This window comes from Rhineura floridana, chromosome 19 (assembly GCF_030035675.1).
Source record: "Rhineura floridana isolate rRhiFlo1 chromosome 19, rRhiFlo1.hap2, whole genome shotgun sequence".
Classification (NCBI taxonomy): Eukaryota; Metazoa; Chordata; class Lepidosauria; order Squamata; family Rhineuridae; genus Rhineura; species Rhineura floridana.
The window spans coordinates 19,721,459-19,737,117 of NC_084498.1; the positions used below are offsets into that span (position 1 = coordinate 19,721,459).

The window sequence follows — 15,659 nt, forward strand, 5'->3', positions numbered from 1 at the left end:
TGTAGGTGTAGTGTTGTTATTGACAAGTCACACCGGCAACAAAACGTTCCTGGTCAGGATCCCAAGATATTCTGTTCCTTCTCCATCCCAAGATACTTGGCTTCTGTAGCCACTGAGAGTTATCAGTCCTTGTTGGGCTATTTAAGCTTTCTCCTCTAAAGTGGGTTTTGGGGGTTTTTTTGGTACTTCTGCAGATCTTGGGCTTTTTTTCAAGCTTGTTGATATACCTCCATCTGGTGAAGGGATGCTGCAATTTTGGCTTTATAAGGATACTCAGAGAATGAGTTTGCTATTGGTATATAGGATTATTGCTGAGTATCAGATCAGGTACACTGGTGGCAGAAAGCTGAAGGTCAATGCAAGCTCAAAGGATGCACAAAACGAGGCTTCTTGACCAAGCTGCCCCTTTCCTCTCCCCCACCCCACCGCACCGCCCCCAAAGCAGGACCTGTACATTTAACTTTTAAAATGTAAAGCTATTTGACAGGCAGAAATTCAACTGATACAGCACTCTGCCAAGTGCAGAAGGGCAGCCTAGTCTCTTGCATGCTGAGGGTCCCTCAAGAGGGGTTATATGCTTTAAACCCTAAAAGTGGGTTATTAATTTTAAAAAATATAAATGAAAATCCTAACAACCACATTCCAGTCCTTGCTTATGAACTATGGAGGAAATAACTCCCTAATATCTGGCAGCCTCCCTGTTCAGTCTCCCAGGAGCCCAAAAAGCCACTTTCTATGCCCGTAGTATAAAGGTATCGCCAAACTTTTCTTTCATTCCTTTTAAACAGCTGTTTTACCAGGCGACGCAGGCTGAGATGCCGGAACCCTGGTGGCTCCCTGTTTCCGGGTGGGGACCATATGAGCGATGCACGCAGCCTAGCCGGAAGTAGCTTTTCTTCCTTCTCTCGACGGAAAACAAGTGTTTTGGACGCCGGTTGCGTAGCGAGCGAGGTGGGCGACTTCTCTCCTTCGTCTAGATTACCGGGACGGGTCTGTGGTGTTTCTCCCTCAGCGTCGAAGTGATCAAGTGCAGGAGCCAGAATGGGGAAAAGGCAGCATCAGAAGGACAAAATGTGAGTGAATTTTAGTTTTCGTCTCTTTCTCACACACAACGCAAACAACGCTTTGTGGTTTGTTGATGTTGTCACCCTGTGGCTATTGAGCCTTTGCTCTCAGGTTGTTACCCTATGAGGGAGATGTATTTGGGTGCCTTGGTAGAAACGTGATACATAAATGCACTGGGAAAATTTTAAAAAAGTATATTTAAATCTATGAACGCTGTTCAGCCATTTGCTGTTTTAGTTTTTTTACATTTTGTTTTAATCTGTATCGAATAATGATTTTTAAATAGAGGGGAAAAACACAAGTTATTATGGTACTGCTGGTTTTAAACCATTTGCACTTGTTTTAAATTCCTTTAGGTGAATTATAAGGGTATGTTGCTGGTCATATGTTAGCTTTTTAAGCTGCCCCTTTAAACGGTTGTTTTCAATAAAATGTGAAATTGTATTGACACAGACAAATGATTGTTCTAGGTTTGTGAGGACTGTCACTTAAAAGGTGGCCTCAGTGAATAATAGTTGAAATTTGTCCCATGTGCATTCACAACAACCCTGTAAGGTATGCTAGTATCATTAACTCCCATCTTGTAGATGGGGTGGGGAACTAAAGCTAAGAGAGTGACTTGCCTGAAATCTCCTAGTGAGTTTGGGAGTAGCAACATTTGAGCCAGTGTGGTGTAGTGGTTAAGGCAGCCTTTTCCAACCAGTGTGCCTCCAGATGTTGCTGGACCACAACTGCCATCAGCCTCAGCCAGCATTGCCAATGGCTGACCTGGGAGACCAGGGTTCGAATCCCCACACAGCCATGAAGCTCACTGGGTGACCTTGGGCCAGTTACTGCCTCTCAGCCTCAGAGGACCGCAATGGTAAACCCCCTCTGAATACTGCTTACCATGAAAACCCTATTTGTAGGGTCACCATAAGTCGGAATCGACTTGAAGGCAGCCCATTTCCTTTTCTCCCTGATTAGGGCTTGCTCCCTCTTAAATGTATTTAGGATTGTAGTCTAAATCTTCTGGCTACTTACAAGCTTCCTCCTGCTTTGCTTCTCCACTCGGCGATGTTACAAAAGACGTTTTAATTTGGGACGTTGCACACATTTTTTTCTGCTGTATTTGCACAGAAGGCTCTTTGAGGCAGCTGTTTAAAGCTCTGGAAAGATAACTTGCGGCTAAAACCTGACATGACGCCCCACTAACTGTCTTTTTCTCTCTTTAGGTACATAACATGTGCAGAATATACACATTTTTATGGAGGAAAGAAAGCAGGTCAGCTATGTGGATTTGCAGCATTTTGTTTTCTTTCGATTTGCTTGTTTACTGTTGCCTCTTTCACATCTGAATCAGTTGGGGCTTCCTGCTTGTGGTTTGCTCTTCCCGGTGAGGGCTGCCTGGCATCGTCATTTCTTTTGGTGCCAGGTAAAAACGTAGCTCTTCACCCAGGCATTTGATGAACTGGGGTCATCCTCTGGACTGATGCTATATCCCACCGAGAAAATGGCAGATCTGGAGGCAAGGCAAGGCTGGACCATGGACAGCTGTAAATGAGCAACTTGCTCCGACGACAGTTGAGACTAGCCTGAGACCTTTCATGCCTCTGTCTCCAGATTACCTCCTCCAGGCTTTGCCCCCTTGAGAGAACTCTGGCCTGAAGACAGGCACTCCCCCTCCGTTCCATAGCCTTCCTTCTGGTGCGTTCCTTGCGCTGCCGGATTGGCACTGTGCGGTGGGAGGCATCTGGTTCTTCAGGCTCAGGAGAAGGTGGCCATGAGGTTCCAGGCTCTGGTGCTGGTGGCCTGGGAGGTTCCTGTGGAGGCTACTATCCAACTATTTCCGACATGATGGTCTCCCTACCTTCCACAGTCAGCTCTGAGCTCTGACCCTGACCCGGCTCCCCATCTGGCACCCCTGCAGCCTTTGATCACTGCTAGATTCAGAGGCTTGTGACCATTTTGATTTGCTGGATGATATGTTTTGCTGCCCTTTTTCTGCATCTGTTCTATGGATTCATTTACATGGTTTATTCTAGTGTATTACTGTTTTTTTAATTTTATGTTCCGCTTTGTGTTTTGGACGCTTTGTAAGTCACTTAGAAACTGAAGTCACTAATAAGTGACATAACAACAATCACAGTGGGTTGAAGCCAACAAAGTCATTGGGCAAGTGGAACGACTTCTGCACATGCAATGGACCTTCCTCTCCCACTCCTCTCCCCGTATGTCCCTCCTGAACTGCCCCCAAATCTGCTACAGAGGTTTGGGAGAACCCAGAGCAGATTTGGGAAAGGTATGCACGTGGGAAGTTCCGTTGCATGAATGAAATCATTCCACTTGTGCAACAGCTTAGTTGGATGGAACCTGATATTATTTATTAATGCATGTGAAGGGCCTGATGTTGTGCCCCACTGGCCTGGCCCCTTGACATTTGCACCTTGAGCATTGACGTCTGCAAAGGGGTGGCTAAAGGGGTAGCCCATTAGCTGCCGGGCTAAGTTCAAGGTGATGGTTTTGGTGTACAAAGCCCTGTACACCTGTGGACCAGAATACCCAAAAGAGTGTCTCACCCTTTATATACCCAGTCGATTACTGCGCTGTGAAGGTGAGGGCCTCATGCAGATACCGTCTTATCCACATAACATAGGAAGTGCGACTTTAGGGTGGTGGCACCTGCCCTTTGGAATTCCCTCCCCTCAAATATTAGACAGGTGCTGTCTCTGTTGTCTTTTCAGTGCCTATTGAAGACCTTCCTCTTTCAACAAGCCTTTTGAGACCTTATCCCAGTCTGCGTCTGTGTTGGAATTGCTTTTTAAGATGTTTTTTAAGATACATTTTTAAAAGATATTTATGCTTTGTTTTTAAGCTGTTTTAAGATGCTTTTAGTGTTTTCTTCCTTGTTTGCAGCCCTGGGCTCCTTCTGGGAGGAAGGGCGGGATAGAAATTTAAGAAAGAACAGTAAAAAAGGTACACTGCTCACCTTTGGGAACTTCATGTCTTTGGAACCTCCAATGGTGCAGGGCTCTCAAATGGGTAGAGCAACTGGCAAAAGTATATGCTGATGTGTACGCTGACAGGGTGCGACATCATGTGTGCGGGTGGGGCAGCTCTGCAGCTCTGCTTGCTGTTCTCCTTGGGGAGCCCCTTCACGTGTATAATGTGCAGAAGGCTAATGTCTTGTGGAAACCTCTTTATTTGATTTTTGTCCTGCTTTGCTGTTTTTCCTGGTGTAGGACTTAAATCCCCGTCATGGTTAATATAACTTACCTTTTGTTGTTCTGTGATTTTTTTTTCTCTTTAAAATGTTACAACTTTAATGCGTCTCTTCCAAGTTTTTGGGTTTTTTTACGTCCTACCCTTCGTCCTGAAGGAACCTGGGGTGGCAAACGTATCAATAGTATTAAGCATTTTTAAAAGCATTCTAAACAGAAACATTCAACGAATGGTTTCAGCGTTGCCTGGAACGCAGTACCTTTCAGCCATCAGATTAAACCTGATGTGTGTGTCAATTATTTTTATTGTTATTATTTGAACAGAAATTCCGCAGTCCAACTTCAGGCGTCTACCCTTCGATCACTGTAGGTAAGTTGGAGGAAATATGAAAACAAGGTTATTGAATTCCTTTGTACTTCTCATAGGAATATAGGAAGCTGCCTTATATCATTTGGACCCTCTAGCTCAGAACTGTACACTGACTGGCAGCCTCTCCCCAATATTTCAGACAGAAAGCTCTTCCAGCCTTACCTGGAGATGGCAGGGATTGAACCCTGATTTTTTGTACGCAAAGCAGATGCTCCTCCACCGAGCTATGGCCCATCCTTTTGAATTGCTCTTCTAATGGCTCCAGTCCCCTTCGGTCCTTCTTTTGATGAAGCTCATAAGCTCCCATAAGAACACGCCCATTTCTTCAGATCATCACCTGATGCCTTGCCCAGGTCACCCCACTTTCAGAGGTTAGGTGAGGAACAGGGCTCTTTTTTTTGGCTGCAGTTGCAGAATACCCTCCCCAGAAACATTTGTTTGCAGTCATTGGTTAGCGGCCCTCCAGACATTGCTGGACCCCAGCTCCCTTCATCCCCAGCCAGCATGGCCAATAGCCGGAGACAATGGGAGCCTCTGGAGGGCCACAGATTCCCAACCTTGCTCGATGGCCTTCAGCTATAGCCAAGTTCATTGTGGGCTTTGTTTGTGAGATTTTTTTACTACCAGTATTGCGACAGTTTTCTTTTGGGGAGAGCCTGAAAAACTTGGAGATAGTTTCTAAGACCCCCTGCAAGATATGTAGGGCCCCAAGGTCAGTCAACTGTGCTTACCCTGAGACTGGTAGTGCTTCTGGTAGAATAATTTGGGGGCTCTTTATCCAAAGCAGATGTGGGGAGCCTTTAGCCCTCGAGATGTTGCTGAACTACAACTCCCATCAGCTGTAGCATGCGTGGTCAATAGTCAGGTGTGATTGGAGTTGAAGTTCAACATCATGTGCAGGGCAGTCGGGTCCCCATCCCAGGGTTTGGTGGAGCAGCATCACTGACTTACTCTTCTGCTGCTGCACTTAATCCATATTGACTTAATTCTAATGCATTTTTTTCTCCCCGCTAGCTTGTCTTTGCAGCCATTTGAATATCCTGTTTGCACACCAGAAGGCACCATCTTTGACTTGCTGTAAGTTACTACTTTTCCAGGGGGTTTTCCCCTTTGGCATCAGTCTTGTAAGTTGACCACGATTTCGGTTACATGTGCAAGCAAGTCTAGCTGCAGGTTTATTATTTATTATTTCAATTTATATACCGCCCTTAGCAGAATAGCTCTCAGGGCGGTGAACAAACAAGATAAAATACAATATATCATAGTAAAAAATCACAAAAACATGTACAAACAAACAACAGAAAGCACAACAAAAACGAAATACAACACAAATTAAGAAGGATACATGTTAAAAGGTTTGAGAGTACCCTGGGCAAGGTGTCCTCTGGGGACCCTCTGAGGGTCCCTTCCTCCTCTGGTGAGCCTTTGTGGGCTTACTTGGTAGCAGATGTGGTGGGTGGTGACCAGAGCTTGGAAAAGTTTTTTTTTTTTTTGGACTACAACTCCCATCAGCCCACTCCAGTGCTGTGCTGACTGGGGCTGATGGGAGTTGTAGTTTAAAAAAAGTAACTTTTCCAAGCTCTGGTGGTGACGCATGGCTGTCTTCTAGCACAAGGGCTGATGCGCTCATGGCCAGGTGAGTTTTAACGTTGCGCAATAGGAATCCAGTGCTAACAGTTGCACTGGTGGAAATTTGTGCAACAGATAGCGCGATCTACTGTACAACAAAGTTACCAAACACCTAACGTGGAGAAAATAACCCTTGGCCAAATACTAAAAAGCACATAAAGTCAAGGTCTAATCAGACATGGTACGATTCTGAAAAATATATGTAGAAATGAATGGTGGAAAATATAGTCTATGGCTGATAGCCAGCAGAATACACAGTAATGCCCAATTTTTAATGTACATGCACTTTACTACACAGAGTGTGATGTGAATTGTTAGCTCTGTAGACAACATACACGTACATGCACTCCCAATGACAACATGGCAATAAAATGCAGAGGTGTACAGATACATAAATATGAAATGCGAAGATAAAATACACAACAAATGTCAAATAATATGCCAAATGTGTATTATTTGAGATTATTGTTGTTGTTATTTGAGGTTTGTTGGAGGTTTCTACGCACACATCCAGGCAACCAAGAGGCGTTCTCGCAATCCAAGGACCATCTGTCCAGCCAGGCAAAAGGGCCTGAGGAGGAGGCGTGGCCTGGGGGGTGGGGAGTCCCAAGAGCCAGATAGATTTGGCTTCTGGGCTTGAGGTTCCCCATCCATTACTAATTTGGCACATTGGGCGGTATATATGTTAGAGGCCTACCTAAAGAATATAGTCTATGCTGGGAGATCGGCTTATATAAGAACTTGAAATACATTGGGTTTGATCCAATGTTAGTTCTACTCCGAATAGACCCGTTGAAATTAATGGACATTTCTAGATGAGATCCATTAATTTCAGTGGGTCTGCTCTGAGCAGAACCAACATTGGATACAGGCCATTTATTTTCTGGATTGAGCTATGATTTGGGGAGGGGTATTGTCATTTTCTTATTCTGCAAATTTGTGGTTCTCACAGTGGCCACAGTTTGCTTCTGATCCATGACTAATAGGTGGGGAGAGTTAGATCCGGAAACTGAGCTCATGACCAAAATGTTACTTAAACTGGGTGCTTCTCAGCTCACTTTCCAAAGCCACTAGGCTACACCAGGACACACATGTGGCTTTCTGGGAGGCATCAAGGGATTCCAGTTTTGTGCCTGACCACTGCATCTTTTTTTTTCTGTTTTAGGAATATCATTCCCTGGATAAAAAAGTATGGAACGAATCCAAGCACGGGGGAGGTAGGTTTTCTTGGATGATTTTATTACAGGGTGGGGCAGGGATGGGGAGCCCATGGCCCTTTAGAAGTTGGTGGAGTCCCAATTGCCATCAGCTCCAACTCCCATCAGCCCCAGCCAGCATGGCTGATAGTCAGGGATAATGGGAGTCGTAATCCAACAGCTTCTGGTGGGCCACAGGTTCCCTGGCCAGCTGTCCCATTGACTTTTGATTTGGTCCACTCTCTTTTTTAGCTTTGAAAAATGTGTTCACGCACACGTGCTGTCTCAACTGCATCATGCTTCTTGGTTGTTTCCTGCCTACCAGCTTGAAGTTGGTCACACAGTCCTCCCAGATTTGAAGGAAAGAGAAAGAGAAGGGCTGCAGCTCAGTGGTAGAGCGTGTGTTTTGCATGCAGAAGATCCCAGGTTCAGTCCCCAGCATCTCCAAAGTAGGGCTCAGAAAGGCTCTGATCTGAAACCCTGGTGAGCCTCTGTCAGTCACTGTAGACCAGGGCTGGCCTACATGGTGGTCTCCAGATGTTGTTGCACTCTTATCTCGCATCAGTTCCAGCCACACTGGCCAATGGTTAGCGATGATGGGAGGTGCAGTCCAACCACATCTGAAGGGCATCATGTTGGTTACCCTACAGACAGTCCTCATGTAGACCAGAGCTGTTCAACCTTGGCTGCCTAGGTGGTGCTGGAATACAAGCCCCATCATCCACAGCCAGCTGAGTCAATGGCCCTGGATCATGGGAGTTGTAGTCCAACATCTGGGGACTCAAGGGGGAAGAAGACTGTTCTGGACAGACCAATGGTCTGACTCTGTATAAGCAGCTTCCTATGTCTCTTTCCTCGCTGGGTGCATTATGCTTTTCCACTGTTCCTTCTCGATTAAGCCAGCCCAAATGTCTTGCCTTGAACTTATTTCATATCTTCACCTCATTTTAAATCTAACAATTTCACATATTGTTTTCTCTTCGGTTTTATGCCTTTCCTTCTTCCTTTGCTATCTCCTGTTGCTGCATGAATCAGCCCTTATGGGTTTTTGAAAAAAAAATTGCGCTCCTGGGATTTGAAGCCATTATCTCTCGATGAAATTGATTCTGGTAATGCTAATAGTCTCTAAATAGAATTTAGTTGCCTTTGCAGTGCGTGTTCATGCAACTGTTCCGTATTTCATGATCAGACCTAAGCTTGACTCCTTGCACCCGTTTTTAAGAGGGCCTGGAAAGATGCGACATTTGTTATTTTATTGATTACATTTATATAAATAAATAAATAAAACAAATGCTGTATCTTTCCAGGCCCTTTGTTACAAGGATTTTCTTGTGGAGAATTTCATTCATTGGCAATCACTCGTGGCCGAGCAAGATTGTCTTCCAAGATAAGGTCTTTGCTTGGAAGACGCCTGTGCGTGAATTTGTTTTATGTGGGGAGATGGGCGCATGACGATCAACACACAATCTTGACAGAAAAAGGCTTTGATCCAATGGCATAGATGCCACGACGATTGGAAGCCTTTTATCTGCTGCAGCCTTCATCCGCCTTCACAGCCATTGCAATGTACACATTGTTATCCTCCGCCTGTTCTGCCGTTGAGGCCGTTCTTGGATCGTTCTTTGTCTGGTTCCTCTCCCTTGACTTTACCGCCATGGGTGACCCTGCTGGGAGTACATGACTCCCGACGGCATCGCTCACAGGGTTCAATGGAACACGCAAGCCCACTCACCACTACAAGGTGACAATGTTTTATTAAACACTAGATGGCAGCCATGATAAGTGTAAGAGGCTTGGCAAGATCAACGCATTTGTAGCTGTGTGGAGGACCCGGGTAAAGGTGTCCACACAGTTCTCTTCTGTGTATCTGTGTTTTTTCCCCCGAGTGCTGAGAAATGACTTCTGGAGGGGCACACTGTCTCCATTGCTGTTGTACAAGATACAGGTGGTGGCTGATAATACCATCTCAGGTTTAAGGACTCCCTTTCCCAACGTGAGAAGTATAACATGGGGAGGGGTGTTTTTTAACCTCTCTGCGCTCTTCAGGACAGAAGAAGAGCCCTGTTGGATCAGGCCAGTGGCCCAGGTAGCCCAGCATCCTGTTCTTACAGTGGCCAACCAGATGCCCATGGGAAGCCCCCAAACAGGACCTGAACCCAACAGCACTCTCTGCTCCTTCGGTTTCCGTCAGCTGGTATTCAGAAGGATGCTGCCTCTGACCCTGGAGGCAGAGCATAGCCATCGTGGCTAGTAGCCACTGATGGCCTCATCCTCCATGAATTTGCATAAGCCTTTTTGAAAGCCATCTGAGTAGGTGCCCTTTGTGGGAGCGAATTCCATAGTTTGACTCTGCGTTGTGTGAAGAAGACCTTCTTTTGGCTGTCCTGAATCTTCCAACATTCAGCTTCTCTGGATGCCCACGAGTTCTAGTGCTATGAGAGAGGGAGAAACACATTTCTTTTATCCACTTTCTCCAAGCCATGCATAATTTTGTACACTTCTGTCATGTCACCTCTTACTCGCCTTTTCTCCACACGAAAAAGCCCCAGCCTCTCCATCCCCTTGGTCATTTTGGTCGCCCTTTTCTTAACTTTTTCCAACTCTACAATCGCCTCTTTTTTGGGACTGCATTCGACTTCCAAATCTCATTTCGCACGTGTCCCATTCCAGCATATATCAAGCTACCGAAGGATATCTCCCCTTTCCGGTTCAGAGCCCGGGGAAGGGAGCAAGGGATTAATTAGGATTAAACGAAGCTTGATCGGGCCAATTGCCCGCTCTCTGTTTTTGCTGCACCCCATTCTCACACATCTGTCCTCGACTTTTCGTGCCCCCTGGAGGACAAAGAAATGTGTTCCTTGATGAAAGCAAGAGAGAATTATTCTGCCTTATTTGTTTTATTATTTATTTAACACATTTATATCCCACCTTTCCTGCAAGGAGCTCCAGTTGGCATGCCAACATGGTCCTCCCCCTCCCAATTTTATCCTCGCAATAACCCTGTGAGGTAGGTTATAAGACAGTGACTGGCCCAAGGTCAACAAATGAGCTTTGTGGCTGAGCAGGGATTTGAACCCTGGCCTCTCAGGTCCCAATCCAACACTCTAACCACTACACCACACTGGCTGTATAGCTTAGCTTGCTTTAGCTGCAACTCTGGACCCATATTTCAAAACAATACAAGGAGGTTACTTTAGGAGAGCTTCTTGGTAAACCGGAAATGCTACAGAAAGCCAGTCACAGGTTTTTGTCTGTCTTTTTGTTTTCTCACCCAAAGGAAGTATTGGTGCTGACATAAAGTGCTGACAGGCTTTATGAAGTTATTTTTAGGCATGGTGTATTTTTAGACAGACAAGCTATTATTAATTCAAAATTTACAAAATGGTACAGATTCTATAAATGTGATCATCAAAGAGCTGCCTATTTGTCAATGCTTACCTTTTCAAATGCTAGGCAAGCTTTTACGGCCCTTCATTTCCAAACAATGCCAACAGCTTTGATTGATGGTAGATACTCTCAGGTTCCTTTGGCATATGGGGAGCCCCAGAGATTGAAGACCTGCCTCTTTACTTGCTGTTTTGTCCACTGTATTCAGATCCTCAATCTAAATTTCTGGGGTTTATTTTGTGTTCCCTGCTTTTTAACCAGGGCTGTGGAGTCGGTATGCCAAACCTTCGACTCCGACTCCTCTGTTTTTCTACTGTCCGACTCCGACTCCACCCAAAATTGCTTCTTGTCAATCAAAATTTATTTGGAAGTCTGAGTCGGTACATTTCTGCTGACTCCAACTCCACCCAAAATTGCTCCCGACTCCGACTCCACCCAAAATTGCTCCCGACTCCAACTCCACCCAAAATTGCTCCCGACTCCGACTCCACCCAAAATTGCTCCCGACTCCAACTCCACCCAAAATTGCTCCCGACTCCGACTCCACCCAAAATTGCTCCCGACTCCAACTCCACCCAAAATTGCTCCCGACTCCGACTCCACCCAAAATTGCTCCCGACTCCAACTCCACCCAAAATTGCTCCCGACTCCGACTCCACCCAAAATTGCTCCCGACTCCACCCAAAATTGCTCCCGACTCCGACTCCACCCAAAATTGCTCCCGACTCCAACTCCACCCAAAATTGCTTCCGACTCCACGACTCCGACTCCACAGCCCTGTTTTTAACTCTGTCCAAGAGAAGCTTTTTCTCTTGTCTGATACAGACATCACTATAACCTATAGGGTCTCACTTTTTGCTTCAGTGGCATCAAAAATTCGTGAAAAATTTATCACTGATAATGCAGTCGCCTGTTCGAGGATTGCCTTGATTTAACGTTTTTGCTAAATGCTCCGATTTTACATTATAACCTATTTTAATTTTATAAGTGATCAAATTCCCTGTTAATTTTAAGTATTTAGATTTCTCATTTTATATGGTATATCTATTGTAAAGAGCTCTATGTTTTAATTCTTTTAATCTTTCTGTTTGTATCTGCAATGGCCTTTGGCCCAAGCAGTAATAATAAACTGCACTGAAGTTTATTAGGTGGACCTTCATACCTGATGGACATTATGGAAGGAGCAGAAAAGATATTTGCCTTTTCTGTGATGTGGCAGGCTGGGGCTGATGGGAGTTGTAGTCCAAAACATATGGAGGGTGCCAGGTTGGCAGAGACTGTGTTAATCAGATGCTTACAACTCTTAAATGCAGTCTGGGGTCGACTGAACATTCCCCACGTGTATTGTTGCTGTTATGTGCCTTCAAGTCAATTATGTGCCTTCAAATCAGTTACGACTTATGGTGAACCTATGAATCAGCGACCTCCATTAGCATCTGTCGTGAACCACCCTGTTCAGATCTTGTACATTCAGGTCTGCGGCTTTCTTTATGGAATCAATCCATCTCTTGTTTGGCCTTCCTCTTTTTCTACTCCCTTCTGTTTTTCCCAGCATTATTGTCTTCTCTAGTGAATCATGTCTTCTCATGATGTGTCCAAAGTATGATAACCTCAGTTTCATCATTTTAGGTTCTAATGATAGTTCTGATTTAATTTGTTCGAACACCCAATTATTTGAGTTTTTCACAGTCCATGGTATTCACAAAGCTCTCCCCCTACACCACATTTCAAATGAGCTGATTTTTCTCTTATCTGCTTTTTTCACTGTCCAACTTTCACATCCATACATAGAGATCAGGAATACCATGGTCTGAATGATCCTGACTTTGGTGTTCAGTGATACATCTTTGCATTTGAGGACCTTTTCTAGTTCTCTCATAGCTGCCCTCCCCAGTCCTAGCCTTCTTCTGATTTCTTGACTATTGTCTCCCTTTTGGTTAATGACTGTGCCGACATATTGATAATCCTTGACAAGTTCAATGTCCTCATTGTCAACTGTAAAGTTACATAAATCTTCTGTTGTCATTACTTTAGTCTTTTGACATTCAGCTATAGTCCTGCTTTTGTGCTTTCCTCTTTAACTTTCATCAGCATTCGTTTCAAATCATTACTGGTTTCTGCATATCTTAAATTATTGATGCTTCTCCCTCCAGTTTTCACACCTCCTTCATCTAGTCCCGCTTTCTGTATGATCCCATGTGCATTAGAGAGTTCTTTTCCTTCATTTTCCAGATACTTGTTTTCCTTTGATGCTTTGCCTGTCGTCCCCTGCTGATGGGAGCCTGTGGTCTTCGTGTCCATATGGGGGAGAAGCTTTATCGCTGAACCTTTGCAACATCCTCTCCAACTTCCACAGAGTTGTTCCAAGGGATCACATCATTTTCCTTGTACCTGGGATGTTGAGGTCCAATACTAGTGCTATGGTTACAGTTGAGGGGAGATTAACATCATGGTGTTTGTGATTTTTGTTAAAAGTGTGATTGTGGAGCTGCAGAATATACACAGCACATTAGATGCCTAGTGTGAACCAGATTCAGGCAGGGCTAAGTTTGTAGGCTTTGCAGGGCTGGTGGTGTCGGGGATGGATTTGTGTATCCAAGGTGGTGGTGCCCTCCAATGTTGTTGGGACTACAACTGCCAACATCTCTGACCGTTGGCCATGCCAAGTGGGGCTGATGAGAGTTGTGGTCCAACAACATTTGGAAGGCACCACCTTGGCTAGCCCTGCGTTAAGGGGACCTGTAAGCCACCGTATTCTCCTCTTATAATTTGCACACGGCTGTGAACTGCACAGCTCCAGGTAGATTTGGCATGTATTAATTGATGGTTGCTGCAATGTTTTCACTCTGGTTATTGACTTGTTCGGTTTTAATTGCTGCTGTGGTAATTCTCGTTTCAGTCACAGCAGAACTGGGATCTTTAATCTGTTTCATTTTGTGCATCACCCAGAGAACTGTTGTTGCAGTGTGACTGATAAGTGAAAGAAAAAAATATAGAGACAATAACAAAGCAGTCTATATTTTGGAGTTCTCTCTAGTCTTCACTTGACTGAGAGAATCTCTCTTTTCAGGCCTGCCAAAAGTTGTTGTCTTACAGTGCCACTCCTCATTCACACAGTGGAGACCAAGGGTAGCTAACTGGATACTCTCCAGATGTTGTTGGATTACAGTTCCCATCATCCTTCACCATTGGCTGGGCTGGCTGAAGGTGATGGGAGTTGGAGTCCAACAACTTGTGGCAGTCATCATGTTGGCTATCCCTGGTCTCAGAACCCAGCGAGCTGGCTTCCAATAAATAAATAGAAACGGCCATTGAGATTTCACCTTGATGACAAGTCAAACATTGACAAAAATAACTTTTCACACTCCCTCTCGAATGTAATACCATTGTAGCTTGTCTTTAAAGGGAGGTGGACTCTTGACTCTGCTGTCTTCACACTTTGATTCCCTTGTTTTTAAATTAAGAAGGAAAAATAATAATCTGGTCTGTAGGCGGATCAGTATCTTAAAAATAAAAACGGCAATAAAAATACTGTTAGTGTTTACATTACATAATGTGAGCATTTCTGCTTGAAATGAAGAATAAAGACGGTAATAGAAATAAGAGCCGCAATCCGCATACAAAAGAAAAGCATAGGAATTTAGTAGCAGCATTTTCTTCCAAGGGAAATCCTCCAAGCTTCCTCTCTGGCCATCTTTTGACTGTTGTGAACCCCTTTTTGTTCTACAAGGGTTTTTTTACGAGTTGAGTATGTGCTGGCTCTTAGATTCTTATTTTTTTTTTTAAAAAAAATACACCAATATATTTGGCAATCTTTTAAAACTGTTTTTATTGTTCATATTGTAAGCCACCTTGGAAGTGCATTGTTTTGGAAGGCCTGGGAATAAATACATACATAAATGGGCCAACGAAAGCAAAGACAGCCAGCTAACCCTGGAGAAAGCACACTCAAAACAGCCTGCTAATGAAATGGCAAGAATGCAGAGATGTGAATAGGGCAAGTGTACTCTGGGCAAAGGTTCCAAAGAGGCGGTGCAACCACTGTGAAGGCCCTGCTCAAAGCCCCTCCCAATCTTGCCTCCGAAAACATTGTGAACCTGTAGTGGGGCTGACCTCGCAGGGCAGGGAGGAATATGTGGGAGAAGGCGCTCACCCAGGATTCGTGGCCCAGGCTGTTTAGAGCTTTAAAGATCACCAAGTGCGACCTGCAATAAAATATTGCAGCTGGAGTGCTCCTCTTCAGGGTTCCAGCCATGCCCTCTTCCAGTTACTCCGTTCCATTATCCCTTCCCTGTGGTTTATCCCCCCCCCAAAAAAATAGATTATCTACTTTCCACACCCAATAATCATGCTCAGTCTTAGTTTGGCTAGGTTTTCTTTTGGTGTGACCCTTTTAGTGTTTCTTTTATACAGTTTTTTTTTACTACTTCAAATGTTGGGGTTCCCCCATCTTTTTGGCACCTCCCTCATGTGCGTGGGTGATGCCATTCCAGCTACTAAGCATCTGCACTTGGAGAATCAGTCGGCTGTTTGCATGTAGGATAACGTGCACCTTGAACTGGGCCTGGAAGCTAAACTGACAGTCAGTGGTGATGGACAAGGATAGGAACATATTTTTAGTGATGCATATTTTTATCCTGCCCTTCTTCCAAGGCTGTCATTCCCAGTGCTTCCCTTTCCCTCTTGTATCCTCACAACAACCCTGTAAAGTAGTTTAGGCTGAAAGGTAGAAAGGTGGCCCACGGTCATCCAGTGAGCTTCATGGCAGCGTGGGGATTTGAACCCAGGCCTCTCCAATTCTAGTTTGCCACT

The 15,659-nt window shown here is 44.7% G+C and overlaps 1 protein-coding gene across 1 annotated transcript in view; it reads left to right on the forward strand.

The window, feature by feature from the left end:
* Positions 1–869: 869 nt before the first annotated feature.
* The window catches only part of PPIL2 (peptidylprolyl isomerase like 2), a 73,292-nt gene continuing 58,502 nt past the window's right edge, over positions 870–15,659 (forward strand). The window contains exons 1-5 of the mRNA XM_061602880.1: positions 870–1,073; positions 2,280–2,329; positions 4,590–4,635; positions 5,650–5,712; positions 7,430–7,481. Coding sequence (XP_061458864.1) covers positions 1,042–1,073; positions 2,280–2,329; positions 4,590–4,635; positions 5,650–5,712; positions 7,430–7,481 — 243 coding nt within the window. The 5' untranslated portion in view covers positions 870–1,041. The remainder of the gene's footprint in view (positions 1,074–2,279; positions 2,330–4,589; positions 4,636–5,649; positions 5,713–7,429; positions 7,482–15,659) is intronic.